The sequence below is a fragment of the Lampris incognitus genome, chromosome 5 (genome assembly GCF_029633865.1).
Source record: "Lampris incognitus isolate fLamInc1 chromosome 5, fLamInc1.hap2, whole genome shotgun sequence".
Lineage (NCBI taxonomy): Eukaryota > Metazoa > Chordata > Actinopteri > Lampriformes > Lampridae > Lampris > Lampris incognitus.
In genome coordinates this window covers 64133913-64150280 of record NC_079215.1, presented here as the reverse complement: position 1 = coordinate 64150280, position 16368 = coordinate 64133913, and the positions used below count along the sequence as shown (strand labels likewise).

Below are 16368 nucleotides of genomic sequence, written 5' to 3'. Positions count from 1 at the left end.
CCTTGGACAGGCTGCCAGTCCATCACAGGGCCCACACACCCACCTAGGGAGAAGTTAGTGCGGGCGATTCACCTGACCTACGCGTCTTTGGACTGTGGCAGGAAACCTACGTAGACACAGGGAGAACATGCACACTCCACACAGAAGATGACCCCCAAGGTTGGACGACCCCGGGGTTCGAACCCAGGACCTTCTTGCTGTGAGGCGACCACGCTAACCACTGCGCCACCACTCTAGTGTAGTGTTCCAGCCCCCCAAAAAAAAAAAAAACAAGGAAACGACAACACGACTTTACAGCCCACACGAACAAGGAATTAGTTCATAGATCAAATAACTGCACAATAAATTCTGCTGAATTAAAAAGAGGACCAAAACTCGCTGCACAACAGAAAAACAAATCAAACGAGTAAATACAAAAACCAAACTTTTCCAGCCAAGTACTTGATGGCCTTTCTTTAAGACCCGGGTGTTTGAGAGTGTTTTTCAGGGAAGGATTGTCCCGGATGTTCTTCTGGAATTCACTTTATAGAAAAACTCACTAAGCAAACACCTTGGGACAACATTATGTGTCTTTGCGTGGTCAATGATTGACAATCTGTGGGTGTTGTTTTATACGCTGACTTGAACGGTATTCAGAATACTTTACACAGTATTACTCATTTCAGGGTTGGTTTACTTTTATACGACACCAGATTACATCAAATCCAACAGATAAACTGGACAGAAGACTTGTCCCACACCACTCCTGCACCTGAGCCGACTTGAACACGGGTGCTAAACGCTGAAGATGCCTGCTGTTGAACTAAAATACAGAAGACACGACATTATAAAAGCTATGACACCTAGTTGTTTTCACAAGTTCAGCAATCAGGAACCCTTTGTCTTTTCACTTCATGTACTTGCGTACATCAATCAGTCATGAAATGAAATAAAATATCGTTTCCCCCCAGCCCAGAGCAGTGCAACACAAAGACAAAAACACATATCTAAAAACTACAAGAACACATATATCCAAACTAGAACACATAGAACAAATACATTCAAACTAAGAAGACATATATCCAAACTAAGAACAAATATCTAACCAAACTAAGAACAAATATATAACCAAACTAGAATACATATATCCAAACTAAGAACATATATATCCAAACTAAGAATAAATATATCCAAACTAGAACACATATATCTAAACTAAGGACAAATATATATCCAAACTAAGAACACATAGTATATCCAAACTAAGAACATATATATCCAAACTAAGAAAAAATATATCCAAACTAGAACACATATATCTAAACTAAGGACAAATATATATCCAAACTAAGAACACATATATCCAAACTAAGAACACATATATCCAAACTAAGAACATATATATCCAAACTAAGAACAAATATATCCAAACTAGAACACATATATCTAAACTAAGGACAAATATATATATCCAAACTAAGAACATATATATCCAAACTAAGAACAAATATATCCAAACTAGAACACATACCTGTATCCAAACTAAGAACAAATATTACCAAACTAGAACACATATATCCAAACTAAGAACACATATATCCAGACTAAGAACAAATATAACCAAAGTAGAACACATATATCCAAACCAAGAACACATATATCCAAACTAAGAACACATATATCCAAACTAGAACACATATATCTAAACTAAGGACAAATATATATATATCCAAAATAAGAACACATATATCCAAACTAAGAACATATATATCCAAACTAAGAACAAATATATCCAAACTAGAACACATACCTGTATCCAAACTAAGAACAAATATTACCAAACTAGAACACATATATCCAAACTAAGAACACATATATCCAGACTAAGAACACATATAACCAAACTAGAACACATATATCAAACTAAGAACACATATATCCGAACTAAGAAGACATATATCCAAACTAAGAACATACACTCACTGGCCACTTAATTAGGTACACCTTGCTAGTACCGGGTTGGACCCCCTTTTGCCTTCAGAACTGCCTTAATCCTTCGTGGCATAGATTCAACAAGGTACTGGAAACATTCCTCAGAGAGTTTGGTCCATACTGACATGATAGCATCACGCAGTTGCTGCAGATTTGTCGGCTGCACATCCATGATGCAAATCTCCCGGTCCACCACATCCCAAAGGTGCTCTATTGGATTGAGATCTGGTGACTGTGGAGGCCATTTGAGTACAGTGAACTCATTGTCATGTTCAAGAAACCAGTCTGAGATGATTCGAGCTTTATGACATGGCGCGTTATCCTGCTGGAAGTAGCCATCAGAAGATGGGAACACTGTGGTCATAAAGGGATGGACATGGTCAGCAACAGTACTCAGGTAGGCTGTGGCGTTGACACGATGCTCAATTGGTACTAAGGGGTCCAAAGTGTGCCAAGAAAATATCCCCCACACCATTACACCACCACCACCAGCCTGAACCGTTGATACAAGGCAGGATGGATCCATGCTTTCATGTTGTTGACGCCAAATTCTGACCCTACCATCCGAATGTCGCAGCAGAAATCGAGACTCATCAGACCAGGCAACGTTTTTCCAATCTTCTATTGTCCAATTTTGGTGAGCCTGTGCGAATTGTAGCCTCAGTTTCCTGTTCTTAGCTGACAGGAGTGGCACCCGGTGTGGTCTTCTGCTGCTGTAGCCCATCTGCCTCAAGGTTCGACGTGTTGTGCGTTCAGAGATGCTCTTCTGCATACCTCGGTTGTAATGAGTGGTTATTTGAGTTACTGTTGCCTTTCTATCAGCTCGAACCAGTCTGGCCATTCTCCTCTGACCTCTGGCATCAACAAGGCATTTTCGCCCACAGAACTGCCGCTCACTGGATATTTTCTCTTTTTCGGACCATTCTCTGTAAGCCCTAGAGATGGTTGTGTGTGAAAATCCCAGTAGATCAGCAGTTTCTGAAATACTCAGACCAGCCCGTCTGGCACCAACAACCATGCCACGTTCAAAGTCACTTAAATCACCTTTCTTCCCCATTCTGATGCTCGGTTTGAACTGCAGCAGATCGTCTTGACCATGTCTACATGCCTAAATGCACTGAGTTGCTGCCATGCGATTGGCTGATTAGAAATTTGCGTTAACGAGCAGTTGGACAGGTGTGCCTAATAAAGTGGCCGGTGAGTGTATATAACCAAACTAGAACACATATATCCGAACTAAGAACACATATATCCAAACTAAGAACACATATATCCAAACTAAGAACATATATAACCAAACTAGAACACACATATTCAAACTAAGAACATATATCCTAATTAAGAACATATATAACCAAACTAGAACACATGTATCCAAACTAAGCAACAAAAAAAAAACCCTGTCCAAAAAAACCGAACGCCAGCCAGGATGACTGTCGGAGCTGCCAGTCTGCATGTGCTAGCAGTTAGCTTAGCCTGCCCCACTTCCATGTCCTGTTAGACTGCCCTCGGTTTTTCCTCTTTGGGCGCAGCTCCAGGCGGGGCTGTGGTCCCTAGGCCCACCGGATACAGCAGACCAAGCTCCCTCAGCCAACCTAATGCCAGCTCTCCCAGCCAGACACCCTTGACACACCTCCCTGCACTCCACATGACGACACCAAAAAAACAGTCAACGCCACCGCCAGACCGCCCTTGGTGTTCCAATGACACCGAGGGCGGTCTGGCAGCAGCCTCACCTAGCATTAAGTTACATCCACTTCAATCATTGTGGATGAATTAGACATGCGAAAACTGTATTCTATAGCTTAATTGAAGCAACTGAAATTTGGACTGAATTGGGAAGAAAGAAACTGTGTTGGAACAGGGGTGATGGTATGATAGTCTCCAGGCACATTGTGTGTTAAGAAGTGAAACACTGCTGGGTGTCTGATACACCACCCACAGACGTCCAGCAAATAGACAGAGTAATTGAGAGAAGAAGTCAATGGAGGGTAACACATAACTCAAAGCATCAGACGGTGTAAAGTCAACAGTCCACTCCAACACTGGGGCAGCAGGGACATATCTTAAATAACGTACAACTCACTAAACCTCAACAAGACAAGGGTATGGGAGCTAACAACGTTGCAGATTTACCTTGTAAAGCGAAAATCCAGAAACTGCAGTTTCTTGTAGGCTAATGAACAAAGTCATTGCCTGGTCTGATGGATCCCATGAATTAGTTCATAGCCATTTCTCTAGGATGAGACCACTACAGTCCAGGGAAAGTTACAGTTCCTTTCATACATCATATTGTCCTTCATGTCAACAATGACCTGCAAATAGATTTTAAACAGGATAATGCGTCATAACACAAGGCTTGTTCCAGGAATGCTTCCATGGATATGACAATGCATTCAGCCTAATGCAGTGATCTGTCCTTTCACCACATCGCAATCCAATTAAACATGTGTGGGATGAGATCAAAAAAGCTATCTGTAATACAGATCCAGTGCTAGCCAAGTCAACACAAAGTTGGCAAAGGCCAGTGCTCACCGAGACTATCTTAACACCCTATTGAGTCTATAAACTGACAAATGAGGCCTATTGTGGCATCAAAATGATGTTTCACTTGTTTTCTTTACTGAAGTGTATACCTAGTGTACAAATACCCGTGGACACATATATATGCCATGCATACCTGTTTTTCTACATAGTGGCACACATATGAATTTTGAAAGGTGAGTTGAAGCATGACTGCACACAAAACACACACACACAGTGTGTAGATCAGAGAAATATAGAAGTAATTACTACTCAGTTGAAAGACAAGGAGTCGGGTGGTGAAGCACATGCTACCTCTCACAGGTGGTATGTCAGTAATCTACTTAATAGGGCCAATGTGAGCTAGTGTTGACTTCAAGTCAGTAGTGACTGAACAGCGGCAGTATCATTACTTAATGCCGAGGAGAAAAAGAACACCTTATACTCCACAGCTACGTTAAGGCAGGTGTACCAAGACCAGCAAGCGCTGATAATTTTGTCCCACCCAAGCCCAGGCTTCAAAGAGGATTACTTTATACTTTGCACTTCGACGTAGTCCTGTCTAGTCTAAAATGACCCATCAATGCTGCCCCAGGCTTGCTGGGGGCGGGGGGGGTTGGGTCCAGTGACCCAAATCACCACAGATTCAATAGTTGAGGCCATCAAGTCAGCACACGCCAAGCTAAGTACAGCAAAAAACAGTTCTGCCACAGTCTGAGAGGAGAGACAGTACAGTTGGAGACTCCAGCATGTGCTGCAAGAAGCAGCTCCAGCTAACTCAGACGCACAACCTGTTTTTCTGACTGAGATATTAAACATCTCTCAAGTGTGGCGACAAAACGCTCAGAGAAGTGTTTAGATCACGAGGGATGCTCAGAGACAAAACACGAGAATAAAGGTGTTAAAGAGGGCGAGAAGCGTGGTTCAAAGAACAGGAACTTCACAGCTCAGCTTCAACTTGCGTCGTTTGAAATAGAGAAGAACGTTTCAGGACCAGTCCCAAAGGGATGAGCATAGTTTGTCTGCCAAAAACAAATTCCACCGGCCTTGGTCGTGTGGCTAATAAAACAATGCTATAACAGAAATAGGTGGCTATCTCTGACACTGCATCAGATTGTGTGTGGTAGTTTTTTACATCACAGTCATTCACGGCCATGTCAGTGACACCCACAACTCAGGTTTATCACATACTATGTGGGCAGGAAGTACATGAACTAAACAACATTAATCAGTCAGTTGCACGTGTCTTTTTCTTCCTCTTCCGTCTTATTATATGTAGATATAATTGTATGGGTTTTAATTATTCTCCATTTTACCCATTATTTAAGCCAAACGTGAACGTTAACTCAAGCCAATGTGCCAACTCCCTTGACTTTACATGTGGTAACAGATTCCAAGTTTGCTAGTTTGTGTCTGTAGGTCCATGGACATGTCAGTACCACAAGTTACCAAACATGTTCCCTCATTCATCATCGTAATCGGGGCCCTAAATTAGTGCAGGGGAAAGTTTTACCTTTTAAAAACCAGTCATTCCAGTCCCAGTGGGTTTTAAGAATGGAACAGTGTCACTTTACTAAGATAACCGTTTTATCTTCAGAATGTCTACGGACATTTACTTTTCTTGCTCATTTCTTGCAATGGTTGTTGTATGGTGCATATCTTGGGATACCAGTTAATTAATGTGTATGTTCTTTTGGGATGTCCTGTGAAGGGCAAGGGGATTGTGGTTGCACCTCAGCTTCAACCCCACCCAACACAGCCCATCCAGGCAGGGTGATGATGCCAAAGTACTACTACACTTAAAATCTCTCTCCTCTGTCCAATTTCTGCAGACACCTGACACAGAAAGAATGAGGTAGAACACATTTTAGGGGGAATTGGGTGGGGCGCCTGGGCAGCAGCATGGGGATCTGGGGGAAATGACAGGAGCCTCCACACGTGATACGGTCTCCCAGAACAACCCTGAGCTGGTATGGGTGAAGAAGCAGGTCAGCGACTGCTTCTTCACACCTCAAAGAAATGGAAAAAATCTACAAAGGTGAAAACTTGATGACATGGTTTAAACTCTTTTATATTAAACCATGTGCCAGAATACCAGAATACTCACAAAACCAACATTACCACTAAAATTCAGCCTTTACAGAGAACAGACATCGATGTGCTTCATCACATTTGTTATTTGCATTATCAATCCAACCACTGGCCCAAAATCTCACTATATGCAGATGTCATTCAACTATTACCTAAAGCAGCATTCTATTGTTACTTTCTTCCCAGCGAGTAGCTGATCCGCTATGATCCGATTAATAATTTGCTGTTAATCGGTTGAGATTTCCATGAATTGAACAAAGTGGGTATAGATAATGGCTGGATAGATGGATGGATACATACCTTAAAGACCTCAGAGAAGAAGCCCGAGCCTATTTTCTCGCAGAAGAAGTCGTCAATGCGGGCCAAACTGGACACAGCACTGCGTAAGGCGCGGTAAGAAGACGGGCGCATCCGGTTGGTTGCGTGGATGCCATGAAGCAGCGGTTCATCCAGCCCCCCATCCATCTCCTCTGGATCACAGGGGCAGCAGTCGGCGTGACGGTCCATCCTTCTGGCCGACCACCGCGCTATTGCTACCCTTCTTAAAGTCTAAGCAACGTCACAAAGAACAGTTTAAGCTGCACTAGTCCTTGAGGACGAGACAACGGTGGCTCTTGCCACCATGGCTCAGAATGTAGATTTGGAGGTCAAGTTGACACCAATGACTCTGCAGCCCTGCAAGATGATTTTTATCTTGGCGTTTGAATTCTTGTTTGCACTGTTCTATCAAGACACTCCTAAACAAACAACCAAAAATTTAAACATTTGCCACATCTTTCTCCAAAGTTGCTCCCAGGCCAGGCATGCAGGTCGCTGCAAAAGTTGTCTGGAGCCTCATGAGCAGGCTCAGTTCTTTCCTGCCCACCAACTCATAAAACAGAGGTCTAGTATTGCGTTGTTACAGTGCGTCGTCAAGAGGAGGGGATACAAGCAGGTATCTCCTTCTTGTGGGAGGTGTTCCCTGGTTTTTCTTCTTCTCCCGACTCCCCGATTCTTGGTCCACAACTTGTTCGTAGGTATGTCCTTGGCGGCGTCCACTGCCAGTCAACTGGTGTGCTGTCCAAAAGAGAAGCCAAGTTGCATTAAAAGCCTGGCGGCTCAAGAGGACTTCAATAATTTCACTCTGGCTGCAGAAGTAAACCGAATAAAGGAGAACTACCTCCTTAACCTGCCTCAGCAAAGTTGACTCCAATACCTAAATATGTGTAAATATGATACTAAATATGACGACTGTTCCAACAAGAGACTTGGATGTCATGAGTAAACTACAAATCGACATTTTGTTAAATCAGTGCATCAATTCACACAGCCCAGTGGCACCTGCAGAACATCCTGAATGGGGGGGGGGTCATTTTTGGGAGGCGGCCCCCAAAACTGTTCTTCAATTATAACTGCATTTTAAACAGCCGTGCACATAATTTGGTTAATTATTACAAATTATTGCAAATAGCTATAGTACCCCCCCGCCGCCCCCCCGGCTTGGGGGCAATTAAGCGCAGTAACGCAACAACCGCGTGTGCAAACTCTTGCTGCAGAAAACGCTGTTAAAAAAAAGAGAAAGAGAAAACAACATTACAGGGGCTTTACAATGGCCACCTGCTCCCGCTCGGCCCAGAGTGACGCGCGCGAGCGGCGGCGGTGGTGAATGAATCAAGCAGCGCGATAAGCCGCAGCCTCCACGGCGCAGCTAGACCGCATAGGGAAACCGCGGCTGGGCTCTAGACGTGGTACGCGTCGCGGACCTGGGGGGGGGGGGGTGGTAGTTTCATCTGTTTAGAGGACGCTGGCTACCTAAACAGAGGGGGGGGGGTGTTACCGTGAATTTGGCGTTTCCGTTATTGATGGCCGGCTTAGGAGCAGGACGCACACCGCCGGAAATTTATCCGCTTACCTCTCTTCCCGCTAAAATGTCGACTTAGCCGAAAAAAAGGGATTGTGATTGAAATAAAAGCAGGAGTCCCCTTTGTTTAAATGCCCTTTTCAGCGTTCAGCTCCGGACGTCTCGGTCCCCCCCTGCTCCTCCTCCTCCTTCTCCTCCTCCTCCTCGGCCGCCCGGGGTGTCCATAATAACAGCGCGTATGGAAGGCAGCGCGACTCTTATTGGGGAACATAAAAGGCGGGCGCCGACGGAGACGGAGCCAACATCTGATCTCAAACCGGCGTTCGCCGACTCCTTCGCCGGGGGGGAAACACAGAAACCGATCCGAGACCCGCCGCCGAGAGGGGGGCCGAGCCTTCGTTTTCATTGGCGCGTAAACCGGAAGCTGTACGCCGACAAGGGCGCACGTTTCGTTAAAGGGCCATTCCGGAGGTTTTCTCTCACATTTTAAACCCACGTCCTGCAAAACACGTATAAATTATATTACATTATTATATTATAACCTTAGTTTGGAAGATTACTTGACTTACAGATTTGAATTTCGTTTCTAAAACAACAAAATTGTTTCCCCCCAGGGACTATTTTTCTGGAAAACTCAATCCACGCTTTAAGCTACATAATCTTTTATACTCTTAAAAAATGTCATATATACTGTTAGAACACGAATTTGACAAAAAATAACTGTGACTATGGTGCAAGAGTTGCAAATTTGTAATTTGTGATATTAGGCTACACAAATAAAATGGACATGACAATGAGAATGGTTGGGAATAATGCAATGCATAGAATACGGGATTTATAATACATTTAGTAAAACGTGCAAAAATACCGAAATGGTCCTTTAAAGCACACACCCCTCCCCAACCCCCCACCCCCCCCCCCCACTTCATCCTCTCCTGTACATGACACGATTTTCCTGTACACGTTGGAGAAAAAGCTGCAGCCGGCATTTATTAAAGGCAAAACGTCATTGGGAAACAAATTCTATCCAGGAAAAAAAGCAGAAATAAATTCTAAGCCAGATTAATGACGTCATTAGCAGATGTGTTGTTCTTTTTCTTCATCAGATCAACAAAATCAATTGGTCCTCATTTAACATATCTTTCCCCATCCATTCATCATCCAAGCAGCTGATCCTGCTCTCTAGGTCGTGGGGATGCTGGAGCCTATCCCAGCAGTCACTGGGAGGTAGACGGTGAGACACCCTGGACAGGCCACCAGTATCTTATTATACACAAATTCTATCATGTTACTGTACAATATTTGATGTTTTTGTACTTCTGATAAAGATGAACAAAATTCCACGCTCATTCAGTGTGGCCATGGTACCCTAAAATACTACATGTTTTTATGTTAGCTAGATAGATAGATCCTTAAATGCGTAAATAGGACTAATTGAAGAATCTGTATGAATTCTGACTATGCTGTTTTCCACCGCTCACCGAGTATAAAACCTAATATTTCACTAAATTAACCAGCATAAAATCAAAAAGGGCAAAGTTTGTGTGCTAGGGAGGTCAAAGGAGTAAAAAATGCACTTGTCTGCCAAATTGCAAGGAACATTTTGGGATTAAACGGGTTAATACAACACAAACCAGGATCTAGTCAGGAGGCAACAACGCAAGTAAGTGCCAAAAACTATATTCAAGTCTGATAGGACATGGGTGTCACAGGCAGTGCACAGTAGCAGTAGTAGTAGTAGTAGTAGCAGTAGTAGTAGTAGTTGTAGTAAGCTCAAAGTGGTCAGGTAGAGTCTGTATCAGATCGTGTAGCCTGTCCTCACAGTCCTGTTGGCAGTTGGTGCTGGACACGGGGTCTGTATCTGAAGACAGAGTCTGTATCTGGACACGAGGTCTGTATCTGGACACAAGGTCTTTATCTGGACACAGGGTCTGTATCCGGACATAGGGTCTGTATCTGGACACGAGGTCTGTATCTGGACACAAGGTCTGTATCTGGACACAGGGTCTGTATCCGGACATAGGGTCTGTATCTGGACACAAGGTCTGTATCTGGACACAGGGTCTGTATCTGGACACAGGGTCTGTATCTGGACACAGGGTCTGTATCCGGACACAGGGTCTGTATCTGGACACAAGGTCTGTATCTGGACACAGGGTCTGTATCTGGACACAAGGTCTGTATCTGGACACAGGGTCTGTATCTGGACACAGAGTCTGTATCTGGACACAGGGTCTGTATCCGGACACAGGGTCTGTATCTGAAGACCCAGTCTGTATCTGGACACGGGGTCTGCATCTGGACACGAGGTCTGTATCTGAAGACAGAGTCTGCATCTGGACACGAGGTCTGTATCTGAAGACAGAGTCTGTATCTGGACACAGGGTCCGTATCTGAACACAAGGTCTGTATCTGGACACAGGCTCCATATCTGGACACGGGGTCTGCATCTGGACACAAGGTCTGTATCTGAAGACAGAGTCTGTATCTGGACACGGGGTCTGTATCTGGACACAAGGTCTGTATCTGAAGACAGAGTCTGTATCTGGACACGGGGTCTGTATCTGGACACAAGGTCTGTATCTGGACACAGGGTCTGTATCCGGACATAGGGTCTGTATCTGGACACGGGGTCTGTATCTGGACACAAGGTCTGTATCTGGACACAGGGTCTGTATCCGGACATAGGGTCTGTATCTGGACATAGGGTCTGTATCTGGACACAGGGTCTGTATCTGAAGACCCAGTCTGCATCTGGACACGGGGTCTGCATGTGGACACGAGGTCTGTATCTGGACACAGGGTCCGTATCTGAACACAAGGTCTGCATCTGGACACGGGGTCTGTATCTGGACACGGGGTCTGTATCTGGGCAATGGGTATGTTGGGTTGTGGTCTGACCTACTGATATGAGAGGGCAGGGGAGCTACACAGTGTGTGTGCCTTTTGCCTTTGCAGACCATAAAACTCATCAATAACATTTGTTAACTGAATAAAACGTTTTAGATTGGTATTTTATGGCTATTTGTCTCAACAATTCACTTGTTGGAGGGCAATTTCATCCTGTTATCACTGCTCTCCTTACTTGAAATCAGTTGAGAAGAGAAAAACACCGGCTTTTTCGCACTTTGCAGCCTTGTCTTCTCCACAGCCCAACTCTCTACCATGAGTAGTATTATCCGAATCCCCTTGTGCCATTGTCAAATATATGTGTACATATAGTAAAGACTGTGAGTTGATTGTGGTGGGCCGGTCTTGGTCACAAGATATGGGGCCTTTTTTGTCTCAGTCTGCCCGTCAGTCTCACCTTTGTGTTTTTTTGGGTCTAATCCTTATGTGCCATTTGCAATGTATACTTAATTACAACAGTGAGTCTTCCAAGATGGGGTCCCGTTATAGTTCATCTGAGTCAGAAATACTTGAAATAATTGTGAGTTACTAATCTCATATGTGATTTATACATATGTTTATACATACTGTGTCAGTTCTGGCCAAAAGCAATAGTCTGAACAACACCTTCAGTGCTCTTGACAGGTCACTGAGTTTAGAAGGAACCAGCCATTTGTGTGTGTGATTGTGTGCGTTCATTGGCCTACCTACAGTACATACATATATGCAGTATAGATGAGGAGTTCAACCTCTGTGGATCAAGCTCATAATGTTTGGGTTGGAGGGTAGAGCAACATGCCATTGTACTGTAAATGCTCTAGGTGGCACTGCATCGACATTTCTGGTGCTGCAGAACCACACAGAGGTCTTCAAACTGGGTTATAATCCTGGCCAGTGGTGGGAGGTAAACTACCCCCCTTCACACTGGGTTATAATCCTGGCCAGTGGTGGGAGGTAAACTACCCCCTTTCACACTGGGTTATAATCCTGGCCAGTGGTGGGAGGTAACCCATCCCCCTTTCACAGACTGAGGATGGGGTGCCAATGAGAAGATTCAGCAACAGTGAGATAAGGGCTTGGTACCGCCACAACAAAAACAAGTGGATAGAAAAAAGATGCAAAATTAAGGCCAATGATGGAAGTTATGTATTCTGCAACCAATAGGAAAGTTTAGGGAATCCAAGACACAACTTATTGCCGTCAACTAACAGTCGGTGACAACAGTAATAAGTGCATCAGTTAGTGCACTGGAGATAAAAGGAGACCGCTTAAAATGAAGATTTTTCTGTTGAGTTTACAGTATCGGCATTATTGTTGTCAGATGACCCGATGTAGCAGGATTTTTTGTTGAGTTTTCCCTCTTTTCTCCCCAGTAAGCTATTCATGGGTACCAAATACGTCACTTCCCGAATGCCCGCTGTCATATTTGTGTCCGAATGACTCTGCTAGACAGCCATGATTGATTGAAGGTCACTGGTGAATACTAACAGATACTGTACCAGTGTAGGCTGTGCCACAAGATCCTGATGATAAATCGCAGGAATACTGCATTGTTACTGCCTCCACCTCCGTAGCTTTTTAACCTCTGTTTGTGCCAGAGATGAAAATGGTTGGTTTCACCCACTCAACCCTCTGCTGGCTCTGGCTCCTGCACCTTTTAAGTCGGACGCTGTAATTGGAATAAATGTTATGAGGCCCCTGATCTACTGTTTTGTCTTCATGGTCTCTACGCATTCATCTGACGTCACTGAACACATGCAAATACTGTAGACTGTGCAGAAAGTAATTATATATATATATATATATAAAACATAGTATATATGCTAGATGGCAGACAACTTATGATTTCTAACCCCTACATAGTTACTCTTTTAAATGGTAGGAGACATTATGAAATGAATGATGTACTACTGGAGACGTTAAGGTGGCTTTTGTATTAAAAGTAAACTCTATTACTGTTGGTTTATTTAAAGCCAAAATACAATAAGTCCACGGGTTACAGTAAAGGTCACATTTATTCCCTTGACGTATCAGTTTTACATTTTACATGCCCGTCTGTTCTGTGGGGACCACAGATGGGCAAATATTATAAAGAGCACAGCAAACTGTTACCCTCTTGTCAAGGGGGGTAGGTTGTCCTTGAGTGGCTGCTTGGCAGACAGACAGTGGGGTGGTGGTCTGAAGGGTGGTGTACTTGTTCCTGACCAGGCCGATGACTCTTCCCACATGGATCCTGATGAAAGCCAGTCCCCTTGTTGCTTTTAGTTCCAGAGGATGCAGTTGCTGCTTGCTTTTGGTGAATGCTGGTATTTTTCAACTGTGCACAATACAGACCAACTGTATCTTTGACATTGAAGCCTCTTGTGATGCTTTTACTGAGAGTATGTCTGTGCACGAGCTCTCAAGATCTTTGGCCTCTCTATAAATATTTTAAAACAGTCAATGATAGAAGTGCAGTTGCTATAGTTATCCCTGAAACAGATGGGCAGACTGACCTGAATTTGTTCTTTGGATGGCCAACATATATGTGGTGGCAGTCTAACATACATGACATCTAATGTGCTATTAAATATTCTGGCAACACTTGTCTTAGACATACGAAATAAATAGACGAAAAAATATAGAGGTAAATTGAGCCTCATTCTCATCAGTGTTAACAGAAAGCTTTGAAAGGGAGTCAGTCTTGGACTAGCTTTCAGAAATCCTGACAGAAAGGTAAAGACAACCATTAATTTAGCATAGCTTGGAAGGCCTGTGAGTTCCTGTACCATTTCCTCATTTCCTTTAAATGCCTCTTCGTTAAAAGAAAGCAGATCAACTTTGTCCTTTAGGCTATGAACCTCTGCTCTAAGTCGAGCACACTCATTTGTTAATGCTTTGACTGTAGCTTTGCAGGCTGCATTTGAGCGTGGCTCCACGATGCCTGGGCTACGAGTGGCTTGACAGTAATTGTGCTCACAGTCTGCCTGTACTCCCATGGTGTTGTTGGTGTCATCGCTGGTGCTGGAAGGGGCCACAGTCTCATGGTCAGTGTCACTGCTAGGGGCCAAAGTCTCAGCCCTTTTCTGTTTCATCTGCCGGGTATGCTCAAACCTACGGTTGGCATAGATGTTTTTCTGCCGCTGTCCAGCTGAAGTGTGTGCAAACAGGCTGGGTACATAATCAGGGCTCATGGGGTTGTCATTTTTTCTTCCTAAGCAGACAGAGAGTCAACAATGGTAAAATATTACATGTGTCCATCCATACCATCAAAGCATTGACCAACATGAGCAAGGTAATTTCCCTTTCATCTTTTTTCTCTCAGACATTTTTCTCTCTTATTCATCTTTATGCGGCAGGTAGGTACTGTAATGTATATTTAACAAGAAGGGTGAGCTCAGCGCGCATCTGCTGATCGGCAATCCGGTGCTTCTCAGGGAGGACAAGCGTTACGGTAGAGAGGACCACTGGAGCAACCCTGGCAGTTCTTGCACCTTAATAAAAAAGGCTTCAACTGCCCACGTTGCTCCAGTGTTCCTCTCTACCTTACTGTATATTTAGCTAAGTGCAGAGGTAAGTAAGGGTAGAACTATTGGGTTTAATAACACTTTCCTTTTTAAAAAAAAAATTAGCTGGGCAAGTGATTAGTGTAATAAATCTAATCATTACTTCTTTTCCCTCACAGGGCAAGATAACGTTAGCTAGCTCACTACACAATCTGAATAGTTAGCTAGCTAACATTAGCATAATGTATGCAAATAACAAGCTTACGATACTGATGTGCTAGCTTACCACACAATCTGAATAGTTAGCTAGCTAACATTAGCACAATGTATGCAAATAACAAGCTTACGATACTGATGTGCTAGCTTACTACACAATCTGAATAGTTAGCTAGCTAACATTAGCATAATGTATGCAAATAACAAGCTTACGATACTGATGTGCTAGCTTACTACACAATCTGAATAGCTAGCTAGCTAACATTAGCATAATGTATGCAAATAACACGCTTACGATACTGCTGTAAGCGTTTTCCTGGCAAAGGGAGCTAAAAGATATAAATAATAACTAGCTAAAACATAATAACAATTAGCTAAGTTAAAGGCAAACGTAATTTACCAGTGACAAAGTGTTGACAGCACAATCTGGAGTTAGAAGTTGGTTGCCGGTGTAGTCCGGGGTTTCTCTGACGACTGTTGTTACAGCCAACAGCACAACATTTCCCGGGCATATTGTATGACTGTTTTGTGTCTAGTAGAGACTCTGGAATCACAACTAGTCTACCCTGGCAGTGGTGGTGGTGCCGCAGCTGTGACCCGAACACAAAAATGGCGGCGCTAGAACGCAGTGGCATCACAGGATAACTTAGTGTAACCGGTTATTTTTCTTGCCCGGTGCGGGATTCGATAGGGGTGTACCGCACCACAAGGCGACATCACTAACCGCTCGGCTAAAGGGTCAGACCCCTAACTAACGGGTCTTATTAGTAGTTTACAGTCGTCACCCTCCCCCGGAAGCGCGCCCTCGCGCTTTGTTATTCCCGCGCTCCGAAGATCTGCACACTTCCGGATCCCGCCGTTGCCACAATGTAACCGGTTATTTTCTCGCCCGGTACGGGATTCGATCCGGAGTGTACTGCACCACAAGGCGCCATGGCTACCCGCTCGGCTAAAGGCTCAGACCTGTTAGCTAGGGGCTAACGTGTCTCATTAGTAGTTTACATCAGTAACACGTTATGAAGCTACCAAACTACCAAAACACAGCACTCCGAAAGAATATAAATGCTATATATAAAACATAGTATTCACAATAAGGTTGACGTATTAACGTTATAACCTTGAGAGTTGTTGTTGTTAATAACTAATACTTTTGCATATTGTGGAATGGGAATGACATGAGTGCTGGCACATACCGGGAGTATATATATTTATGCATATATCTAGTAGTGGATGTTCTTGTTTATGGGGGGGGGCTTTTTCGCCCCCCCCCCACATTGAGGGGGACTTGTCCCCTCCATCCCCTTGCCATGGTGCCATCTTTCAGTAGTTGGTTTGCCACTTGTGAGAAGACAG

At 43.9% G+C, this 16368-nt stretch overlaps 1 protein-coding gene across 1 annotated transcript in view; it reads right to left on the bottom strand.

Annotated features, from left to right (window-relative positions):
• The window catches only part of LOC130112584 (dual specificity testis-specific protein kinase 2-like), a 30792-nt gene extending 22160 nt beyond the window's left edge, over nucleotides 1-8632 (bottom strand). Inside the window, exons 1-2 of the mRNA XM_056280021.1 lie at nucleotides 8477-8632; nucleotides 6886-7641 (exon numbers count right to left, since the gene is read on the bottom strand). Coding sequence (XP_056135996.1) covers nucleotides 6886-7092 — 207 coding nt within the window. The 5' untranslated portion in view covers nucleotides 7093-7641; nucleotides 8477-8632. The remainder of the gene's footprint in view (nucleotides 1-6885; nucleotides 7642-8476) is intronic.
• Nucleotides 8633-16368: the final 7736 nt, after the last annotated feature.